Source organism: Aulostomus chinensis, chromosome 24, assembly GCF_037954235.1.
Source record: "Aulostomus chinensis isolate RoL2024-O1b breed Wild chromosome 24, RoL_Achi_v1.0, whole genome shotgun sequence".
NCBI lineage: Eukaryota > Metazoa > Chordata > Actinopteri > Syngnathiformes > Aulostomidae > Aulostomus > Aulostomus chinensis.
This window is the reverse complement of record NC_141343.1, coordinates 12,056,689-12,078,765: the sequence shown is the minus strand read 5'-3', so window position 1 is coordinate 12,078,765 and position 22,077 is coordinate 12,056,689. Positions and strand designations below refer to the sequence as shown.

The 22,077-nt window shown below is 43.7% G+C and overlaps 1 protein-coding gene across 2 annotated transcripts in view; it reads right to left on the bottom strand.

Moving 5' to 3' along the window:
* chd3 (chromodomain helicase DNA binding protein 3) overlaps positions 1-22,077 on the bottom strand; it is a 44,733-nt gene that overhangs the window by 5,108 nt on the left and 17,548 nt on the right. Inside the window, exons 25-40 of one of the 2 annotated variants that reach the window (XM_086197427.1) lie at positions 21,872-22,049; positions 21,641-21,727; positions 20,307-20,392; positions 19,629-19,762; positions 19,412-19,556; positions 18,856-19,018; positions 18,563-18,723; positions 17,817-18,003; positions 17,609-17,716; positions 17,392-17,526; positions 16,543-16,651; positions 14,628-14,760; positions 12,140-12,335; positions 11,201-11,364; positions 10,835-10,961; positions 5,857-6,486 (exon numbers count right to left, since the gene is read on the bottom strand). In XM_086197427.1, the coding sequence (XP_086053553.1) occupies positions 6,218-6,486; positions 10,835-10,961; positions 11,201-11,364; positions 12,140-12,335; positions 14,628-14,760; positions 16,543-16,651; positions 17,392-17,526; positions 17,609-17,716; positions 17,817-18,003; positions 18,563-18,723; positions 18,856-19,018; positions 19,412-19,556; positions 19,629-19,762; positions 20,307-20,392; positions 21,641-21,727; positions 21,872-22,049 (2,382 nt within the window). In that variant the 3' untranslated portion in view covers positions 5,857-6,217. Of the gene's footprint in view, positions 1-5,856; positions 6,487-10,834; positions 10,962-11,200; positions 11,365-12,139; positions 12,336-14,627; positions 14,761-16,542; positions 16,652-17,391; positions 17,527-17,608; positions 17,717-17,816; positions 18,004-18,562; positions 18,724-18,855; positions 19,019-19,411; positions 19,557-19,628; positions 19,763-20,306; positions 20,393-21,640; positions 21,728-21,871; positions 22,050-22,077 lie in introns of those variants that run through there. The other variant, XM_086197428.1, reaches the window with a different exon arrangement.

Here is a 22,077-nt window from a genome sequence, read left to right as displayed (position 1 = left end):
GTAGTTCTTCCACATTTGAACCAAGCCTCTAACGACAGTTAGCATACAATGTGCAGTTTGTAAAACCCTCTGAGGAAAACTATGATATGTGATTTTGGGCTTTATAAATAAAACCTGGCTTGACTAGGATGCTTTGTGAAGATTTTCTTGCGATCACACCCTGTTTTTATAGGAAGTGCAGTCTGCAATTTGCAACCGTTTAATTTATTTATATTCAATAAGTACTCCCACCGTATAAAGTACTTCATTGTACGTGCCTGTCAGTCAAAATGCCGGCCTACACATCAACTGGAAATGATACAGCGTGGAGTACATTTTTATCTCACTGACATCATCGTCTTTACGGCATGTCAGAGGCGTATTGGGTTACACGTAATGCAATCTCCTGCCTCTGCTGTGTCACGTTAAAAGCCTACGCAGTGAGAGTGGGTGGCGTTTTATTTGAAACTGTCATGTGATACGTATTTGTGAGCGGAGTGGAAATGATACATTTACACAACGGTCTCATGGGGTGAAATCGCCATGGAGATAAAGGATTAAAAAAAAAAAAAAAATCCCTCTGCAGGCAAATTTCACCTCTGTCCATCCCTCCTCCTCACTATTTGTCATGCAAATCTCTTGCCTAAAACTTCCCAGTAGCAAAAAGCAGAAATTGTATGACAGATATTTCTGCTCCAAAATGAGGCTGGCGGTGAGATGTTTCTTCTCAGAATAATGATGAATCAACACCACACACACGCGGACGCTTAATCGAGGAATTCTTAAAAACTCCTCTGCAAGACCCAGAACGGTTGGGCCGCATTAGACGAAGTATCTCAAGTCCAAAAAATGTAATATAAATCATCACGAGCCAACATGTCAGCCTCTCCCCTGTAGGTCCCATCTGATAAATGAGAGCGCTGCCATCTTGGCAGACAAATATTTTCGTTTGATGAAAAGCTTTGCAAGAGTGTATCAAGTGCAAATTTTCTTCAGGTACAAGCTTGAGCGTCGGGAAGTTCAAAAAATAAAAATAAAAATCACACGCTTGGCTTTAGGATGATGAACCCGGCCAACTGGGACTTGAAATGAGTTTCATAAACGTTGCAGGAGTTTCCCCAATCAATGAGGACAGCAGGAAATTTTCAGGTTTGTAATTTTCAAGCTACGAACACTTGGCATGACAGACATTTGATTCTTAGCCTTTAATCAGATATTTCCTCATGTAAATGCGCAATCATTGACTTTGGCACTTAGTAAATATGACATGGCCAGAATGTTGGCAAATTTTCAAGTCTGCTGCAAACATCCAGCAGACACAAGGAACACGGAGCCAGCAGACAAACACAGCTCCCACATTCAGTGTCGCCTCTCGCTCAAATATCTGCTTCAGCTGCAGATGTTCCTCTGTTCAGCAGCTAGTCGTTATCTTTGGTGCTGGGAGAGTCAAGTACGACTTTTCACAGAAACCAGCTGCCCACAGCTGGTAGCAAGCTCAGAGAAAGGATCGAAAACAGAGAGGTGGTGGGCTGGGACGCCAAAACAGTGAGCTGAAAGATGCTAACACGCTCAGGAAGATTGGGTAGTAGGACCCAATCGAGGACTAGTAAAGGGATCTGGAAGTATCCCTCTAGGGGTTCCCACTAAGAGGCATTCACAGAGGGTGAGGGTAATATAACTCCATAACGAAACCACCACTGTGGTAAAATAACCCAGAGAAAACAAACAACTAGTTGCTGAAGCTGGTTGGGAAAGAAAGTGCTAACAGACCCTTTTCAAGATTGGAAAAGGAGCGCTACGTCAACCAGGGAGCAAACTCTGTTGGCGAGACAGGGATGCGTTTGCTAGCTCTGTCAAAGAGCCAATGACTCAGCACCGTGCAGTGGAACCTTGGTCTTTATATAACCTTACAACACCTGGACCTGATCTAGCTAATCATGCCGACACACCTGCATCTCATCAGGGGCAATCACCCCCCACAGTCCACTGATTAGCGACAGCTGCCCTTCACACCAGAGTTTGCTAGCGTCTTAAAATAAGTCAGTTAATAGCAACAGCTCGTCTGACACAATGATTCGATGTACCGTCCACATACAAGTACTCCTTCAGGCAGCTGTCATTTAGCTAGTCTTAAAGTTATAGTGAAGGATTTTTGTCTCCATCTTGTGGCACCTACTACAAACAACTGCAAACATCATATGCTACAGATCCAGATTCGCTAATGCTGTTACAGCTGTAAAATGGTGGATGAATTGTTTGGATTGTAAAAAAAAAAAAGACTAGTAGCATTTGTAAATTCAAGAGGAGCAGCCAATTTAAATTATGTATGCACATTTAAGTTAGCATATGGCTAACAGGAAGTAGCTAGCACATACACTGTGAAATGCAGAGGAATTAAGCCAGTGGGAATTAACTGAAGCATGTGAACTTCTTTGGCGAGGGCTGGATGTACGTGACACTCGTGAGAAAACATGGTGCACTACTGCTTTAAGGTGTGTTTCATTCGGCGAAAATTCCACCTTCTTGGTGTTAAGATCAGTCTGACGGATTTGGGATGTTAAGCAGTTTAGCGGAGCTTGTAGAAATTAAATATTTTTATTTTCTCCTCAGTGTCCAAAAAGATTTTGGAAACTGGAAGAAAAAAAAAAAAATTGGCATCAATATCAAAAAACATTTACTCATAGTTTTGTTAAAAATGGCAACGCTACACACAAATGCCAAGTGCAAAACTCCGCCAAGGCCATTGTTATAAAAATGCTCTTTATTGCTATGTTAAATTAATTATGTTACATTTTATGGGCTATTTTAGCTCATGCTACTCTCCTCCACCACGTTTCATGATAATGGTCCAGGTAGTTTTTGGGTCATCCTGCAAACAATCCAACAGATGTGAGGTAACAACACACATTCATACACACACAGGACATAAAAACACCTGTACACACAGTATTTTTCAGTCAACACACATACAGTATATTCTCATTACAGACCGCACTACTGCAGTACTTCCCTGTCTTCATGTCATTGTAGCTTAAAGGGAAACACTACTTAGTCTTAGCTTTCAAACATCCATTTCTCTTTGTTCCAAAAGCAAGGGAGAAAAGTCCATCTGCTCTCTTCTTCGGGATGTCATGCTGATGTACAGCTCACACACACCGAGCTGGAAAAACTTAGGACAGAGTCCAGAGTGTCTTATTTTCAGGGGGATCTTGGGGGACATTTTCCAGCGTGGAATCCATCTCACTGTCACATAAAGAAGCTTGAGGAGGAGACATTTCTCTTCAGGCTTCAAAGTGGGTCTCCCTTTTTCATTCTGTGACAGGTTAGAGTCTATAATCTCATAAATACTGATTTCTGCTGCGATGAGGCACAAAAACAGGAAATGTGATTATCAGTGGACTAATTTTCCCCGTTAGGTGACCCCTGGAAAAGGTGCAGTAATAAATATGCTTTGTAAAAACAATACATATCTCAATGAATCAGAAATGTTAGGTGGACAAAGGCAATGTCTAAGTGTTTCATATCGATGGTCGTAGGGTTTCCTGGGATCCCTCCATCAGTTGAGATTCCTCAAGTTGAGCAGCCTTTTTTGTGTACTACAAGAACAGAATGAAACAGTTCTGAACCCCACTGTCATGGGCTTCACTGTCAAATGCAGCGACTAAAGCCAAGTTCGCACCACATGACCTCCAAAGTCTTCAGATCCCTTTTCGCACGACGCAACTTGCTGTCTTGACTCTGGAATCTTTTAGACGTTGCGGTTTTACACAACGACTGAGCAGCAGCAAGGGTCACACAGTGTATGATCCCCAAGAGGAGTCCTGTCGAATCCGTCTGGTCTCCAAACTTTGCTTTGCTACAAACACAAGTAGAACTGACATGTGCAAGACGTGACCTTTTGTTCCGAACATGCGTGTCCCCAAGATGCAAAAGATTATCTGTTCGGAGCACAGGTGAAAGATTGGATCGGGGCGTTGTTTGCAAGTATTGCCAATGTTCTTTATTAAGTTCACTATTTCACAGTCTGTGTCTTGTAGGTACAAAAGAATTGGTCCGTATCGAATGCAAATGCAGTTCCCATTATTACCGATTTGCAGCACCGACCTGGAGCTTTACTCTGCAAGCAGCAAACCCCATTGGCAAGAGGAAAATGGCGTCGTGTTAAGTTGGCATAAAGCCCTGAAGGACAAACTTAATGCAGAGTGTGACTGGCGCTGGATGATAAGGGTCCTTGAGAGTAGGGTGGGCAATGGTCAGGGTGGGTGTCGCGGCCAAAATCTTCGCTTACGGTATCTGGAATACTAAATCACAGCAGGTGCTCCCTCACGCCCCGCATTGTCTCCATATTGATCATTTTGACTTCTGCGAGTGAAAGTTACATCCACAGAAATAGCAGGATTTAGGTTACTTCCACCGGAACAGGGCAACAACGTATGTCACGATGAATGCCAAAATGAAATGGTGCTCCTTGGAAGTACGGAACCTGTGGTGGACTTCCAATGGGATCAACCTGGGGTGTCCCAAAGACTGACCGTAGGTCCTAAACGATGTTTTGGTTGAGACGCCACCTCATCTCCTGCATGTCAACCCAAATCAACTTGCAAGACAGGTGGTGTCGTAAGACTACGCGAAAAAACAATTTCATGTGAGAACACAGCTCCCAATTTGGGAACGGTATTCCCGTTCCCCCACCGGTAAACCCAATCTGACTTTTGCATACGGACATATTGCCCAACCCTGATGGAAAGGGCTCAGTCTTTGAGGATGTTCAGCGGTCATATCTGGAGATTGTGATGAGTTATTATTGTTTCATTTGTTTAATCAGAAGTACAAGTTGCCTGTCTCATTATTCCAACAAATCCAATTCAAATGGGCCGCAATTCAAACCTTGCATCATACAGCTGTCTTTTATTGATTTTTAAATGCTCAAAAATATGAGTCTGATTCCTGCTGACTATATTAATGTGGTAAGAGTCATCATTGAAACTCCTGCCAATGGATTTTCTGATTCTGATCATTTTGAGCAGCCAAATCCGATTCGACTGACAAATTTCGGAGTTGGGTACAGCCCTGGCTTTAACGCTCGGTTGGACTTAGGAATGCCAGGGCCAAAGAGTCCATGGGAAGTCGTGTTTTAAACTTAGAAGATTTTTCTTCATTCTTTCCTTTTTTTGTAAGGCGATCTGTGTCCAGTTTTTCATCTGCTTGTACTCAGCAGGTTTTTGCAGGTTCTGTGTGAGGTCCACCGTGTATAAACACACACACACACACACACACATACACACACACACACACACACACACACACATATATATATATATATATATATATATATATATATATATATATATATATATATATATGCATGTGTTTGAAAGAGAGAGAGAGACTGAGAAAAGAGAGACGGAGGAGTGGAGGACCAGAGGAATGAGGGAGTGCAGGGTCAGAGTGAGGGGACAGGCTTGTTCAGTCAGCCGCTGGATGAAGAATTGATCCAGGGGGGAATCTTTCAGCACAAAGGGAGAAACAGAAAAAGAAGTCTCAAGAAATCTGAGGAATAAAGAAAAAAATGCTTCCTTTGTTGCATTTTTTTTCGGCTTTCACATCTGAATTCCTCAAACCTGTGATTGCATTAACATACCCCCCCCACCCCCCCACACACACCCCCATTTCTCTTCAGTCCAGACATTTTTTCGCCTGGGCTTTTTTTCAGTAGCTCCTTTTCTCTCCGCTTGAGGATTTGTTTGTTCCAGGAATATCACATCCCTCTTTTCTGTCTCTCTGCCTCATTTTCCTCTCACGCATCATTAGTGCTTGATCTCATGGCCAGGCTTTTCACTTCTCCCGTCTTATTTTGGACCCCCACCCCCACCCACCCTTCAGCAGTTGATTGGTTTTTTTTTTTCATTTTATGGATCCTTCACTCCTCTCTTGCCTCCCATCTTCATTTGATTTATCCAGCGAGCTTTACTCCTGCAGTGTAGACTCACTGCTGTGCTTGGATTGTCTCCCTTTATATTCCTCAGCCTCCAGCAGTGTCAAAGTGCTTGGGCCCTTTTTGGGCTTTGCTTCCTCCTTCCTCCTGCGTTCATGAGGGTTTCATCTCTCCTTTTCAGCTTTCACTGGTTTTTTTTTTTTTTTTTTGTTAAGTCTCATTTTTTACATTCCTGGGATTGATCACGTTTTATCCAAAATGTCCTCTCTTCCTTCCTTTCTCTTGGTGAGTCCCTACTTCCCCTCAGGGCTTTTTCGGTCGCCCGTTGCGCGGCAAATTCTCCACGGTGTTACTGAGCCTGTATTTGACGATGATGCTGTGCACTGTGGATTTGGGCATCCTCAGCTCCTGTCCAATGGCCCCCTCTGACTTGCCGTCCTTCCAAAGGTCCACCACTCGCTGCCGCTGCCCCACATCGTGCTCCTTGGTCTTTTGGCACACCCCAGCAGCGGCTGGCCCTCCGGTGGCTCCCCCAGCAGTTCCCCCGGTGGCCCCAGCAGCGGCGGCGGCTTCTGTGGGGGCAGACAAGCGGCAGACTGTAGTGGAGGCTTGGAGAGGGGAGCAGGATAATGTGACACTTTACTGGTCCCTGTGGGAAATTGTCTTTAAGCCTGCCTTCCTCCTCTGCAGGGAGGTCAGAGGTCAGCTACTGGAGCTGGCGAGGGGTTCAGTGTCACACGTCAGTGGGGCAGGTGCTTGAACCCATGTGGTCCACATGAAGAGCAATCTCCCTAATCTCTATTCCACTAAAAAGATGAAGTATTGTCTATGTGGGACTCCTTTAAGCGCAGATGTGTAGCTTCCTCATGGCAGGTTATGATGGATGAAACAGGTTTTCCAAAATGCAATTCAAGGTACTGCTGAGAAATCACAGCGTGTTGACTCTGCAGACTGAGGCAGCACAAAACAATCCTTCATTTGGAGCAGCATTTAGTTTTGAAGTTCACAGGGTGCAGCTAATGTTTGTAGTTAAAAAGTATCACAGCAAGCATGCATATTTTTGGATACGTTTTGTGTACTCAAGTGAGGGGTTAGATGGGAGCTTCTCTCAGGAGAGAACAGCTCAAGGAGCTTGAAGGTCGACAAATCAGCAGATTTTGTTGTTTTAACTCCGTACATTTTCTCCTGCTCACTTTCCCCCCTCTGGCCAAGTCTTAAAAGGTCAGGAACCAAGGTGACCCCAATCAATGTGGCCTCATTTGCCGCAAGAGTGCAGGATGTTCATCCTGCGCGAGGCCCCCACGAGCAAACCCACGAAAGCAGCACAACTTGCGCGCGACTATTTCTGAACAGCCAGCGTTTTCGGGGCCCAGCCCTCGCGCCGCTTCACAAGTCACAACACGACGTTTACACAACCAAACTGCTTCTGCGGTTTCTGTCCCTCTCAAAATACCTTGGTACAAAGTCCGAATGTTTTCTTGGCACTGGCCGACTCAGACAGGCTGAGCATAATGACATTTTCAGAGATAGGCCTTGGCTCGCAAAAATGCAATGCCTTTGACAGATGTCTCAGTCTACAATTACATAAATCAAGATACACTGAGTGAGAGTCAGCCACAGCACGGAGAAAGCTGGGTGTTGTGGTTTTTACGGCACAGCTATTGGGAAATATCAGGTTCTACCAGTTATCTCTGCCACATCTCTACTATCTAAACATCTCCAAACACAAATAGACGTGCAGAGCGTAGAGTGCGTCTGGTGAGCATATGCTGTTACCAATCTAATTATGAGAGTATAAATTCACAAACTGCCAGTGCCCTCTGACAGACGACTGGAGAGAGAAGTCGGACACGAAGCCAAACACCCCACCCCCACCCACCCACCCCCATGACTTTAATTCTAAAGCTTTTAACTCACAAAAGAAAAAGAAAAAAATATCACAAAAGAAAATACTACTCAGACAGGTTTGATAGAACTCCAGACTGTTTTATGGTTGCAAAATGTGTCATTACTGCTGAGCATTGAGGTTTTGATGTTGGACACATTAGGAGATGAAATTGCCTTAATATAGCAGCGCAGCTTGTTTGTGTTAGATTTGGTTAATGTCTATTTCAGGTGTCTATCTGGCAGCCACATCTGAAACCCTGCTACACATGTTTTCTTCCCCATATGAACTCCATTCTGGGGGTTTAACATCTAAGCTGCTCAGGGAGCTGAAGTGTCTATTTAAAGTGCTTAACAGAGCTGCTTTAGTCGCCATCAGGTAGTTCATTTCCCCTCATATTGAAGGGTTATACAGACATCGTGGAAGGTGAAATATGCTGGATTTGATTACGAAGCACTGCATTGCATTTTTCCAATTCCCACAGTCAGCAGCAACCCCGCATTTTTTTTATTTTCTTTCTCTAAATGTTTTTCCGTAAAAAAACATAACCATATAAAGCTGGAATTCCTCAGATTATATCTTCAAATAGGAGCAACATTTTGGACTGCTTCTGCCCATCATCAGCGGAGGCTGCCAAGTAATCAAGTCTAGATCTCTAAAGCCTGATTTGAGCTTCCCTGTTGAGTGTTGTGAAGGCTCTTTTGCTTGGTTGGAGCCGAAAAATGGAACTACGCTACAACAACAGAAACATCACACGAGACTGTAAATGCTTTCTCTTGCAGGTCTCTGATAGCAGAAAACACACCGTAGTGCTCACAGTGCTAATTCCCTCTCCACGAATGCAAAGTTAGATCCTGATGTGCGCTCTTACCCAATGTGAACTTACAGAGGCCCTGCAGGGATTTAATATTTACTCTTTCACATAGTTGCAAAAAACAAAACAAAAAAAACAAAACCTGGCCAAAATATCCTGATGTCCTTAGTTTGGGTTAAGCAATACGCTGGTTCCTCCTCATGATATAACTATAACTCCTTTATAATGCAAGCCTTAATGAGGGGCGTGGCTCCTTCATCATTAAGCCGATAAGGGAAATGGTCACAGATTCCAGCTCACATTTGTGTGATAAAAAGGCATAGCAGGAAAGGCGCTACATGTTTATTACACATTGCAATCATGTTTCCAAGCTTAGCAGCGATGCTGGGTTATTTGCAACTTCTGAATCTCTTATGACATCATCAGTTATTTTCTCTGGACAGATAAAGCTCCCCAAGAGCCAAAGACAAGATGAGGGTGGTTTTGATTATGATAAATCAGAAATGGAGCATAGCGTAGCTTCAAAAAGACTCTGCTTTCTCCTTTCAATTTTTCTTGCGACTCACCTCCACCCCAACAACTCGATTTTCACACTCAAAAATGGAGGTAAAACTATTCTGTAGTTACAAGAACGATCCCTCAAAGGACTACTTGTGACACTGAGGGTGAACCGAAACACAGATGTCTTTCAAAAGGATACCTCCCGATTGACAAGTATACCCTTTTTTGGTACGCGCACTACTGCTGACTATGTTCTAATCCCTATGCTGCCCTCCCTTGCTTTAAGTTTGCCATGTGCACATGGAAGGATATAGATTGTTACCTGGTATCGTGTTTCTTGCTATGGCTTTGCATGTATTCACATGGAAGGGGGGGGGGCATCTTTTGGCACTCCCATGTAAGAGCATTGAAGGCCAGGGAGGCTCATCTGGTATGGTCAGTTTGGGGAGTGTTTGCTGTCATTGCTCTCCATGCCTTTAGCTTCTCATATATGAATGTGCAAGGGCAGGGCTGTCTTCTTTTCTACTGCTCCCGGTGTGGCGACATGGAAGGCTAGGAACATTTTCATTGTGTGTTCAGGTTCAGGAGTGCTTGCTGCTACTGCTCTCCCTGCCTTTGGTTTTCCAAATATGCACAGGGAAGGGCTGGGAGATCCCCAGAGCAATGCCAGTATCACCAAATTAATTTACGGTAAACAGCTTAAGATTTGCTGGAGTAACACAGGATTATTTCACATAATTCCTTGCTGACTTTTACTACAAGATTGCTTGGTCACTGTTGGTACTTGTCAGACCTCCTTGTGCCATTCCAACACAAAACAAGACTGTCATTGTGAAACGGACACAACATAATTAGAAATAAAATGCCAACCTTCCAGAAGACAACACACCTGGACAACTTGCACAACTGAATCATCCATCCATCCGTTTTGTACCTCTTATCCTGTTAAGGGTGGGGGGGGGGGGGGGGGGGGTGGAGCCTATCCCAGCAGCCTTCAGGCGAGAGGCGGGGTTCACCCTGGACAGGTCACCAGTCCATCACAGGGCCAACACATAGAGACAGACAACCATTCACACTCACAGTCACACCTACGGTCAATTTAGAGAATCAATCAGCCTCGTCCCCTCTTGATGTCTTTGGACTGTGGGAGGAAGCTGGAGTACCAGAGAGAACCCACGCAGGAACAGGGAGAACATGGAGACCAGTACCAGAGAGAACCCACGCAGGAACAGGGAGAACATGGAGACTCCACACAGAAAAACCAGTCCAGCCGGGGCTCAAACCCGGAACCCTCTGGCTGTGAGGCCACAGTGCTGACCACTGCACCTCCGTGCCACGTCACAAGTTAACCATGTGTAAAAAGGATCGAATAATCTTAAAACAAGGCTACTATGACATTTTTTGGGGGCTCTAGCACGCAATGACGTTTTCAGTGCAGATCTTTCCAGTTATCACCTTGGTGACATGCACAACATGACCTTACAAATTCACGCTGCAATAATGGCATGGCAATCCACAAGGTAAATTCTTTGCTTCCCTATAAATCAATTCCCGTGCCAGAGTCATCTAACGCCTCAGAGAAAGCATCAATCATCAGCTTGCCAAGTGTCAAACAGTTAACCGGTATTCTTCTTCAGTAGTGTCATGACTTACGCCCATAAGTATGGCAATCATTATTATCACACACCGCAGTTGTGTTGGCGCAGCTGTACACACTGACCTGATATGAAGGATCCGGGTGGCATCTGACTGTAGTTAGCCCCTCCCATGTGGAGGGCACTTGGTGGGGCAGGGGTGAAGGGGGCTCCATAGTTCTGAGGGGTGGCGTATGGTCCGGGAGGGATGGGCTGTCGTGATGGAGGAGGAACTTTTTAAGAATGATGTACACATGAATTTATAAAAATAGAGACCATAAGTGTAAGGAAAATAAGTTATTTAAGCTGACAAAAAAAAAAATTCTGCTGACTCAGCGCTCTGTATTTTTATTGGCTGTCCTCCATCTATCATTTTCCCACTCGGCGCAGGCAGCTGGAGCAGGTTTCAACGTGTGCATGTGGCAGTTTGTGTTTAAAAAGAAGCTGCTGACCGGGGGAGTGTGCGTCTCAGTGCCCTTGCTGGCCAGTCGGCTGAGGATGCTCCTCTCGGACATTTGCAGGCGAGCGGCGATGGGCGGGACTCTGGACAGAGTGGCCGGTAGCCGGGTCACGTCGGCCTTCATGTCGCTAAGCAGCTCCTCCAACTGGTTCAGCACTGCAAACACAACAAAAAAAACTATTGACCACTTCGTGAACCGCCCCGTTTTAACGAATTTAGCTTCTTTTCTGTTCGGACGATTCATTTTTAAGTTCTTCACAAAAGAAATAACCCTACGACTTCAGTATAAAGTACATGCCAACCTATAAGTTAGTATGGTGATAACTATAATTTCTTTATAGTTTTCAAAAATATTCAATGTCTTACCTGTGAGGGCTTTTATTTAACAAAATTGCAACGTATTTGACTAAAAAAAAAAAGATTATAGTTCATACATGGAATTAATGACTGATTTCATACCATTAAAGCTGCCTTGTAATTCAATAGAAATGTTTATGGGTGCTCATTAACTTCAGTGCCGCTACGTGCAGAAATACAAGTGGGAACAGGAACACCGTGTGCTGAACAACATAAACCTGAACCGACTCTTCAGGGAGCCAGTGAGGAAATGTTTGGAGGTATCGCTTTACATCACTTCAGTTTATCTGCTAACCGGAGTCGGCTCCAGGCTGAGTGATAGGACTGCTGCGGTTGCACAACACCATGCGCGAGATGTCTCGATGATGTGTGGTTCTTTCATTGTGCGCCCGTGATTATCTTGCTGCCAATCTCCCAAACTTGCTCTGAACCTGTCAGCCTGTTTTTTTTTTTTTGTTGTTTTGTTTTTTTAAATTCTTCTTCCGAATGTTCCATTTGCATCTTTCACTCGCAGTTGTTTCTGAACAGATGGATCAGTAAAGATTGTTGTAGGCACGGGCCTGTCTCCGCTGACCTTTGTGCAGGACAGCGTTGGCTGGCTTGTTGCCCGCTAGCGACTCCTTGCTGAGGTGCTGGTGTGACTCGGCCAGACACTCCACCTCAGCAAAGCGTGCGTTGAGCGCCATGGCCGGGTGGCTGGGGTCCTGGGTCATGTTCAGGTAGGCCGCCCGGCGTAGCTGCTCCTCGATCACCAGTGCCTGCTCCAACAGCTGGTGGACGAAAGGAGAGACAGATCCATGATTTTCATACCCTCCAAAATAGCAGCAAGAAATGGAAGATTTACACATCAGCACACATGAATCATGTCATGAGACTTTTCAGCACCTCCTACTGGGTAGGTTTTAGTCAGGTCTGCATCTCTTTGACCAAAATAAACCAAAACATGCAATGTTTTTGTTACTGGTTTGATACTTATGTAACATATAAAAACTATATCATATTTTTTTAGATCTATTTCATTAAAATCATCTTATGGGTCTGGTTTTTAATTCAGAAATATCAATTTGATGAAAGAATATCTAATAATTCCCTTCAAGACTGGGCCCACTGTTGCTAAGCTAACATATACGCTAACGCTAACGCTAACGCTAACTACTGCTGTTTAATTCCCAGAGTATCAACAAAATTGTTACAATTTTCATGTACACTGCTGTTTAACATGACTTTTTCGCTCGTTAAATTCTTTTATAATTCTAAAAAAAAGCAAATACACAAAATATCGACAAATTAAAATCCTGAAACATTGGAAAAAAGGGGGTGGGGGCAGGGAGAAACACCGTTATTTCTCTTGCGCAGTGTATTCCGGCACACATGCTATAATAGATCAGCACAAAAAAAACTACATACTGAGGTATGATTTTTTCCATTTTCAAAAATGAACACTCGGGAAGGCATTGGGAGTCGAGCTGCTGATCTTTAATACTGTTTTCTAAGAACTTAAGTGTCATTTTTCCTGCTGTCCTTGTCTTGATGACGCACAAATCACCTCTCATCTTTTTTTTCTTCAAATTTTGGATACAATCCTTGTTCTAAATGCAACAATTCAGTGGAAATCAAGCCTTATACAGTAATTCAGCTGTGTGTATGCATGTGTGTGTGTGTGTGTGTGTGTGTGTGTGTTACCCGGAAAGGGTCGTGTGTTATTTGTAGTAAACGTGTTGCGAAAGTGCTTATCGTGTTGCACAACCGATTACAAATTAAACAAACCAATGGAAAGCCAGGAGAAATAAGTTGATTTTCTGTGTGGTTTTGGCTGTTTGAGATGGCAAACTTATAGAGGTGGCAAGCCATTTATAAAGAGAGAGTAAGAGAGAAAGAGAAAGAGCGGGATACAGCAAATGAGGATGTTCAGGGTAAGATCTGAAACATGTGAGCCTGTCAAAAACAGGATGAGAGCTGTTCCAGAAATGCAGCGGTCAGCAATACTATCCAGCCAAGATGTGGGTCTAGGGGTATCTGTCATCTGACCATCAAAGAAGTCAGGTGATCGAAGACAGCCAAGCACTAACAGCTGTCTGCGGACGTCTGGCCAGACTTACCCTGCTGCTTTCCTTAGTGTGTACATGTAAATGTAACTGTTGCCAATCAGCAGTCATTACTAGTTTGGCTGCTTGCGCCCAGGCTACTGGAGGAGAGTCTGCAGTCTCATGGCCACCTCTCTCGTTGGCTTTCCAGAAATTTCTGTGTTGGCTGTTTACAGTTTCTCTCACACAGTTACATTCCATATGTGTCAATCATTCCCCGCTGGCGGCTGACGGGAAGGAATCTGCTCTCCTTCCTGGCGATTTACGTGGCCTTGTGGAAAAAATGCTAACCTAGCGCAAATCGCTGAAGAGCAAATATGTGCTTGTATGATGTATTGCTTGGGCTACTTAGTGGTTGTCTAGAGTCCATCGGTACAAGTCAGGTCCGTTCATTTCATTAATAAACAAACTGACACAGATTTCGGATGAACCGTTAAACTGCTGTGCTAGCAAAAACTAGCTAAAAAGCTACAAAATATTCCCCACATCCAAGGTGTTCTACCTGCCTCCCCAGGCTGTTGAGCAGGTGTTTCTATTGCTGTGTGGGACTGTAATCCATGTGTTTAACAAAATGTATAGCAATTGAAGCCTTAGCCCTAATGACTGACTTATGCTATGCTAACTTCCTCGACGACACGATGTAAATCGTCAAAAATCAGCACCAGAGTTGGTTGAATGCTTGATGGTCAGATTATTTTCTCTCAATAGTAAACGTTAGCACCTCTAATTCTCATGTAGACCTGAACTATCAAGGTGTCGCCAGCCTTTTTGCGTAACTCAAGAGTGACAAAATGTACACTGAGGTCAAAATCTTAGCAGACAAGGTTTTGTGAGTTCGATGTCAGAAAAAAAAGCAGTTCCTGTCGCCAAGAATCTATCGCAATTTAGCACCAATATTGAACATTTCCATGCAGAAACTACCCCGTATAAGAGGGATCAATCCATGATAAAGAAAATTGTAGCTTCATCCTGTCTCACCTTAAAGCGGCGAGCCAGGAACTTGTTCTTCATCTCCAAGAAGTTTCCTTTGTTGGCCTGCGATTTGAAGGGTTCGTTGACAATGGCAAACTGCGGATCGTTCTGGATGTCCTGCCACCGAGCGTAGCCGTGACTGACACAGAGGTTAAGGGTCATAAAACATTGGTCCAGAGAGTAAAAGAGCACAGTTTCTACAAATCAAAACCTCTGAGCAGAGCAAGTAACACAGCCAAGTATTGGAAGTAGAAAAATACTTTTCTTTACTGACTGACAAGTAGAAGATGTCTGTCTGATAAATGTGAGTTTAGAGCCAGGAAGTGATTAGCCTAGCTTTGCAATAACGACCTTAAACAGGGGGAAAAGCTCACCACTTAATATACTGTATCACTTTAAGTTATACTCAGACCTAAATGTAAAACTTTAATTTCAAGGGGGGTTAACTTCTGTAATCATTTCTTCATGAACAATTAGATTAACTTAGCTCTGCGACGCCGTTCTTCTGCTTGCCAAATGTAGTACAGTGTCCTGTAGAATTCAGAGAAAGCCATGTTAGCCTTCCCCCAAGTCTCCAGCCTTCTTTATGCTAAACTAAGATAATCTCCTCCTGGCTCTAAATCCATACTTAACCCCAAAAAATGCCAGTGGTATTGAGTGGTATTCAGCAAATTTTGGCAGGAATGCTATTCATAAATTTTTCAAGATGTCAAAAAAATAAAGAAACACAGCCATCTTCCGACCCTGAAGCTGAATATGAACATTAGCTGAAATCGATATGATATATTTCCTGGTTCATCCTCTTAAAATGCACCATTTTTTTTTCTTTTTGTGGTTTCAGGCAGCTTGTGAAACAAGAAACAAGCACAAGCACTAGCCTGTGGCGTGATAAAAACAGCCCTATGCGCTGCCTTAATTAGCATAATGGATTAATTTATTTAACTATGCCAACTATTTCAGGGAAATATAAACATTCTTTCCGCCTGAGAATTAGAGGTTCTGATGCTAATCCTGTGTTGGTCTGATAAATATGACGTCGGAGCCAATGAGATTAGCTTAGCTTAGCAATAACGACTGGAAGCAGGGGAAACAAGCTAACAATGCATTTCTCAAGCTCACTGTTTAATATGCTGTAGCTGGTTTATACTGCAGCCTCCTCAAATTTAACGTAAAAACAAATCCTGAGTTTTAAGTGGAAATAAAGTACAATTCAACCCAATTAGCATGTCAATGCTATGCAGCTGCTTAGCCAAATGCGGTACAATGTTGCACACTAAATTGTAACTTGTTGCTCATGCCTAACTCTTTAAAAAAAAGGAAAAAAAAGTTAATTAATGAGCTTTAAATGTGCTGGTAGGTGTGTTTTTGAACTTTTACTAGGGGTTAGCTGTTTCTAGATTTTATGCTAAACTAAGCTAATCACTTCCTGGCTCTAAAACTTGACTTAACCCCAAAAAATGCAAGTGCTATTATTGAGTGGCATTCAACAAAATTTTGGCAAGAATGTGAATCATAAATTTTCCAAGATGTCAGAAAAACACAGGGAAGCTATCTTCCGACCCTGAAGCTAAATATGGCAATTAGCTGAAACCGATATTTGAGGGCGATACGTTTCATTCTTCCCCTTTTCTTTTCTTGTTTTTTTTTTCCCCATTTTGTGAGACATGGATTCAGGCAACTAATGAAACAAGAAGTGAGGTTAAGCTTTAGCTTGTAGAGTTGTAAAAACAGTTTAATGTGAATGCTACACAGCCTTAATTAACATAATTGAGGGAACAACATGAACTAAATGACCCACTGCTACACTTTCCTGTTGGCTGAGCTCCGGCTGCCATGTTGACTTATTGCTCTGAGCTTCTGCCGGCCAATAGCAAAATAAACACGCCGGGGTCATCACACGGGCATCTGCTGTCAAGGATACATCACGATTCCCGCCAGCAGCCAGAAGTCGTGTCGGCGGTGCCAGATCTCGCTCATCTTCCCCGAGGAGATGGCAGCCCGCTCCTCGTTCTGCCAGAGAGTGTGCAGCTCTGCAGGGCGAAGCAGGTAAAAATGAAAGCTGACTGCAGGTGTTCCCACAGCTTTTTCTGGGTGTGTGATCGAGGTGAGGATAATTTTGGCTCAGTGCTGACTTTGTACAGAAGCCCTGAGAAGCGAGGGGAATGTTTTTTTGTGTGTGTTTGTTTTAGCTGGAAATTTTGATGGTGTTTACGCTGCTTAGTAGCTTGTTTGGTCAATCTAATATATTGCGCTCACCTTTTCACCTTTCTCTTCTCATCTTTCTGGGATTCTATCATTTTGTTATTGAGATTATCCTCTCAATGGAAGCGTCTCTGAAAGTAAACTGCATCTCTGGCCGTACACCTTTGATCTATATAAGTATGTCTGCTAAAACTGCTGCAGTACAAAATATGACTAAACTGTCTTTGTAGAACATTTCTAAGCAAGCACATTTCGATCCATCAAGGATTGAGCCATTTTCGCTTGATTTTATAGAAGCCACCCATACAAATTGTCCTTGTCGAAGCCTCATTTAGCCGCCGTTTTTTGGCAAAGCCATATAAAATATGATGACAAAGTGGAGGGAAGCGAGCGAAGACAAAGGCAGGAATGACAAGGTCTTGAATGACCTCGATTAAAAAAGTCAGTATTTTTTTGTGTGTCTGTGCAGGAAATTTCCCTTCACGACGATCCCACTTAGTTGGCATATTCTTACATTCCGTCATGTGATGGGTTGCAATTGAGCCGCAACGGCCAGATCAGCACTAACCAGTGAAGCCACCGTCGGCGATGTTGAACATGAAGCGCGGCCGCTCGATGGGAGGCTTCCCGTTACCCTTGGGCGCCTCCTCCTTGGCTGGTTTGACTTCTTTCACAACAAGATCCTTTTCACCTTTGACCTCGTCTGTTAGCGGCACAAGAGCAGAAGTTTCATTTAGCCCGAGCAGCCACGTTGTTCATGAGCCTGTGTAGAAGGTGACGGTTACCTCTCCTCATGTCCGACACCTCGCTCTTCTCCTTGGCATCTGTTGTTTCCGTCCCTGTGCACTTCTCCTTCTCTTTTACCTTCTCCTCTCCTCCCTTTTCCCCCCCATCTGCAGAAAAAACAGGTGACTTTTTTTTTTTTTTTTTTTTTGCTTGACATGAAACTGCTTTTGTCTGGAAGTTCTGGCAAGTTTCCCGCTTCAGCTTTACCTGATTTCTCCTCTTTGACCTCGGTGTCTTGCTTTTTTGATTGTTTCATCTCCTCCTCCTGTATTGTTTTCTCATCTATCGAGGCGGCCGCGGGGTCACTGGTTTCTTTCTTCTCCTCCTCTTTCAGGTCGCTCTCTTCTTTTCCCTCCATTTTCTGAGAAGGAGACTCGTTTTGTGACAAGGAAAGCTGGAAGGAAAGACGCCCGATAAGCAATCGCCAAGTGAGCGGAACTTTACAGTGTTTTACTGTGTTTAAAAAATCCTGTCATCCGAATTTAAACAGTGTGTCAGGTTGATACAATCCATCGTTGTTCTTGTTTTACACATGTGACAACACTTTATATTAGGAGACTTATAATAAGTATTAATTAATAGGTAATAAGGCTCTTGTAACCACAATGAAGATTTATTAACCGTAATAAGCCAGAATTATTGCTTTATTAAGCAAAATGAACCCAGTTAACTGCTAGCCTCTGACACTAACCTTGTTTATACTGTTATTCACACTTAAATACTCATTACACATAACAACATATAATAAAACGGTAATTACAGCTTATAGGGGCTTTATTAGCCTAGATGTTCATGCTGATTACATGCACTTTGATCTTAAGTGTTACTTTGTTAGGTTTTTTTTATTTTGATTTTATTTTGCTGATGTAATTGTCCTCTTTCTTCATAATTTTTCATTTTATGCATTAAATTCAGAGGAGATACTGCATTTGGCCTCTTAATCAACGTCCCACCTCCTGGGGGTCTGCAGCCTTATTGCTGTCCACCTCCTTCCCCTCATCCTTTTCTTTCTCCTTCGCTTTCTCTTTCTCCGACACCGTCTCGCCTTCCTCTTTGTCCTCCTTCTCTCCTTCTTTCCCGTTCTTTTCTAGCTTCTCTACAGGAGCAGGGGTCGCTGCACATGCACAAACAAACAAGACACATCACAACTTGCACACATGACAGCAAATACTCTATACATGGAGTGCCCCCTGCTGGACGTGTGTGTGTGTGTGTTTTGTTTTGTTTTTTTGTTTTTTAAATTTACCTGGCTTCGAGGTGCAAGGTGTGTTATTATAGCTGGCGTCTGAGGTGGGCGTTGTGGTCTTCACGGCAGGAGAGGAAGCCCTGGAGGAGGATTTGTCTATGCTGACATCAGGTTTGAGCTCTGGGAGGCTCCACCGCCCGTTGATGTGCTCGAACTCTTGAATCTGGATACAAAAATATAAAAAAAAAACAGAAAAGCTTGGCACAAACTCATTTCACCTACCACCTTATTCAATCTCGCCACCCACTCTTCTCCTGGCAGTGTATCAACCCGCCCCCTCCAACCTCTCCTCCCCCCTCGGCAGAGACAGAAGATCAGGGTGTTAGCAGGTTTCAACAAGTTTGACTGAAGACTAGATTGAAGATGTTTTCATAACCTAAAAGTAGTAGTGCACTCACAGCACTTTTTTTTTTCCTGTTAAATGTCATGATTGATTTCTTCACAAGAAGAAAAATTTAACGGCCAAACAAGCAGAATCGTCTCTGAAGGCAGATTTAGCGCGACTCCATGTGGACCCGCAGATACACGAGAACTTGTTGAATCCCTTTGCTCTGACCTTTTTCTTGACGAGGGACATGACGCCTATTCGAGTGAGCACCGGCTGGCGGCACAAACCCTCCCTCGGGACGCCGTCGGCGAACGTCTCGGCTCCGTCGGCCACCGGCTCGCACAGATGACGCATGAAGAGCGACACGTAAGCTCTGGTGGGAGAGAGACAGACGGTTACAAACCGAGGGGAGGCCGGTGTATGTTAAAGCTCATCATGTTCGTACTTGAATTCTTTCTCCGTCTTGCCCCTGAGGTCTCTGACCAGCCACTGAGAGGAGAAAGCGTCCTGAGAAGGCATGCCCCAGCGCATCACCGCGTTCAAGAAAGCCTTTCGCTGGCGTGTATTAAATCCCAGCACCTATCAATCAAACAAATGCATGTATTTCATATAATCTGAACATCGGAAACAATCATTGCCTTGTGTAAATGTTTCTGTGTATTCTCATTTTTCAGCTCAGATTAAATGTCAAGATGAGAAGCACAACAAAGTATTTGTAAGACTTCCAACTGACTTCTAGAAAAAGCTGTAACTATCAAATATTTTGAAAATAAACTGCAAATTGTTGCTTGAACAATGCGGAATCCAATTTTTCTTATTACATTAACTATCCTATCTTGTTCTGTTACTTTCTAACAATCATACTCAAGAAAAACGTTTTCATTATTTGTGTTAAATGGAATAATTTGATTTGCCCGTTGCCCGCACGCAACGCTCGGCTGATTGACATCGGTTCATCCGCCACCGTCGGGATGAGAAATGATCTTGGAAGGTTTTGGAGTTGTTGGGAGACTTAAAAGCTTTGCCGTCTCTCGTCTATATTGGATTGTTAGAGGAACGTCTCAGAGTTCAAGTTTAACTCGTAAACTTGAAAGCCGATCCGGTTCTACAAAGTTGTACCGACCTCTAGGTTTCCTCCCACTCTGGCCAGAAGGGGAGGAAGAGGTTTATCCTTCTCGTTTCTCAACTGGCGACGGGACTGTCGTCGACCTGAAAGGTTTCAAGAGGCAACAGAACAGAGGTAAGACAGGAGGGAGGTTGATTGACTGCTTGTTTATTGCTGTCGTCTCAGGAAAAAAAAAAAAAAATACACCGATCATCGTTGGGAGATTAGAAATCTAAAATCAGGTGAGCGATGAAAATGAAAAGCTGAATACTTGTGTGGAGAAAACGACGACGGTGTTGGATTTTGTAGGATGTATTCGACCGCCCTCTCCACCAACCCCACCATCAAGACTACGGATGCGTAACAGCGCCTGGATAATCACAACTACGGCATCTGTCATGTGACGTATCGCAGCTCCAAATGTTGTTTTCCAACAGACTTTCATTACAAGCCGAGAAAAGCGGGTGAGGGACGGGCTGTTAGCACCCTCCAACGCTAAGCTGAAGCTAATTCTTTGCGAGGAAGACGATCAAATTGAAGTTCGAACAGAATACTATTCTACAAAATGACCAAAAAAAAACAACAAAAAAAAGTTCAAACCATATAAAGTTTATAACATTTTATAAACGTATTTGAATGAATAATTGTCAGTTCTATAAAAATGCATCTTCCAAAGCCATCGATTTGAGACGCTCAAGTTTGGAAAGCTAACAAGGGCTCCTGTGTGTGTAACAGCACGTGGTTTTGTTGAAATTCATTCATACATTACAAATAGATTATTAGGTTAGAACAGAACCGGTTAGCAAAAAAACAATCTGGGATCTTTTATCACAAGCCAAGTAGGAACTTTTGGGCCTTGAGGTCCAAGGTTTGAGAATCTGTGAGCTAAAACAGCCTCAGGGTTCAGACATTTCATGCTCCTTCATGTGCCACTGAGCAACGTCGCCCCCGACACTTCATCCAGTTTTCTTTATACGTCCATGATCGAAACCCAAAACCAGACGCTATCTTTTGAAAAACAGGGTTCATCCCTCCTGTAAAGTTGCAGGCTTACGGAATCGAAGCCAAGACGCTCCGATGTGTTCATGATGACCCAACGATTCACGCTGACCCACATCAACTGAGAATGAAACACCTGCTTGGAGCATTTCTCTCTAAAAGTCCGAGGCAGATTGCACTCTTTTGGCAGTCCGATGAGTGTGGGACCGAGCCAGGCATCTGCAACACCTAAATCATTTTCACCCCCGTAATTCACCACAGAGCCGTGGTAACATGTTACAGAAGACATCCGTCATAGCTGATGAGCAGCAGCAACGGTTCTGTTTGACGTCTATGTTTGAATCCTTCCTCACCTTCTGGCCGATCGTCAAAGTCCTCGTCCTCTTCCTCTGAGCCCACTGAATACTCGGACTGGTTATCTGAAATGTCAGCATGCCACTCTGAAACAGCACATAGTGGTTTGTCAATAGGCCAGGCCCATTCACTTCCACTGTGCAAGCAACAGTCTCACATCCATGATGGTGCCAGTTCTGACCAAAATGACATACTTGATGTTACTTCCAGGTCCAATCCCCGGCCCCTACCTTGATCTTCCTGTGCCGCATCGTTGTAGTTGACAGGTTTGCGGTTCCTCTTGCCTTTACCCAGTTTACTCGCCAAGTCCTCTTGCTGCTGCTCGTAGTGATGCCGCAACAACTTTTCCCAATAATCTGGATCCACGTTCTCTTCCTGTTTGATGATCTCCCGCTCGATCTCTTCGATCTGTAACATCAGTTGAAGTTAAAACACT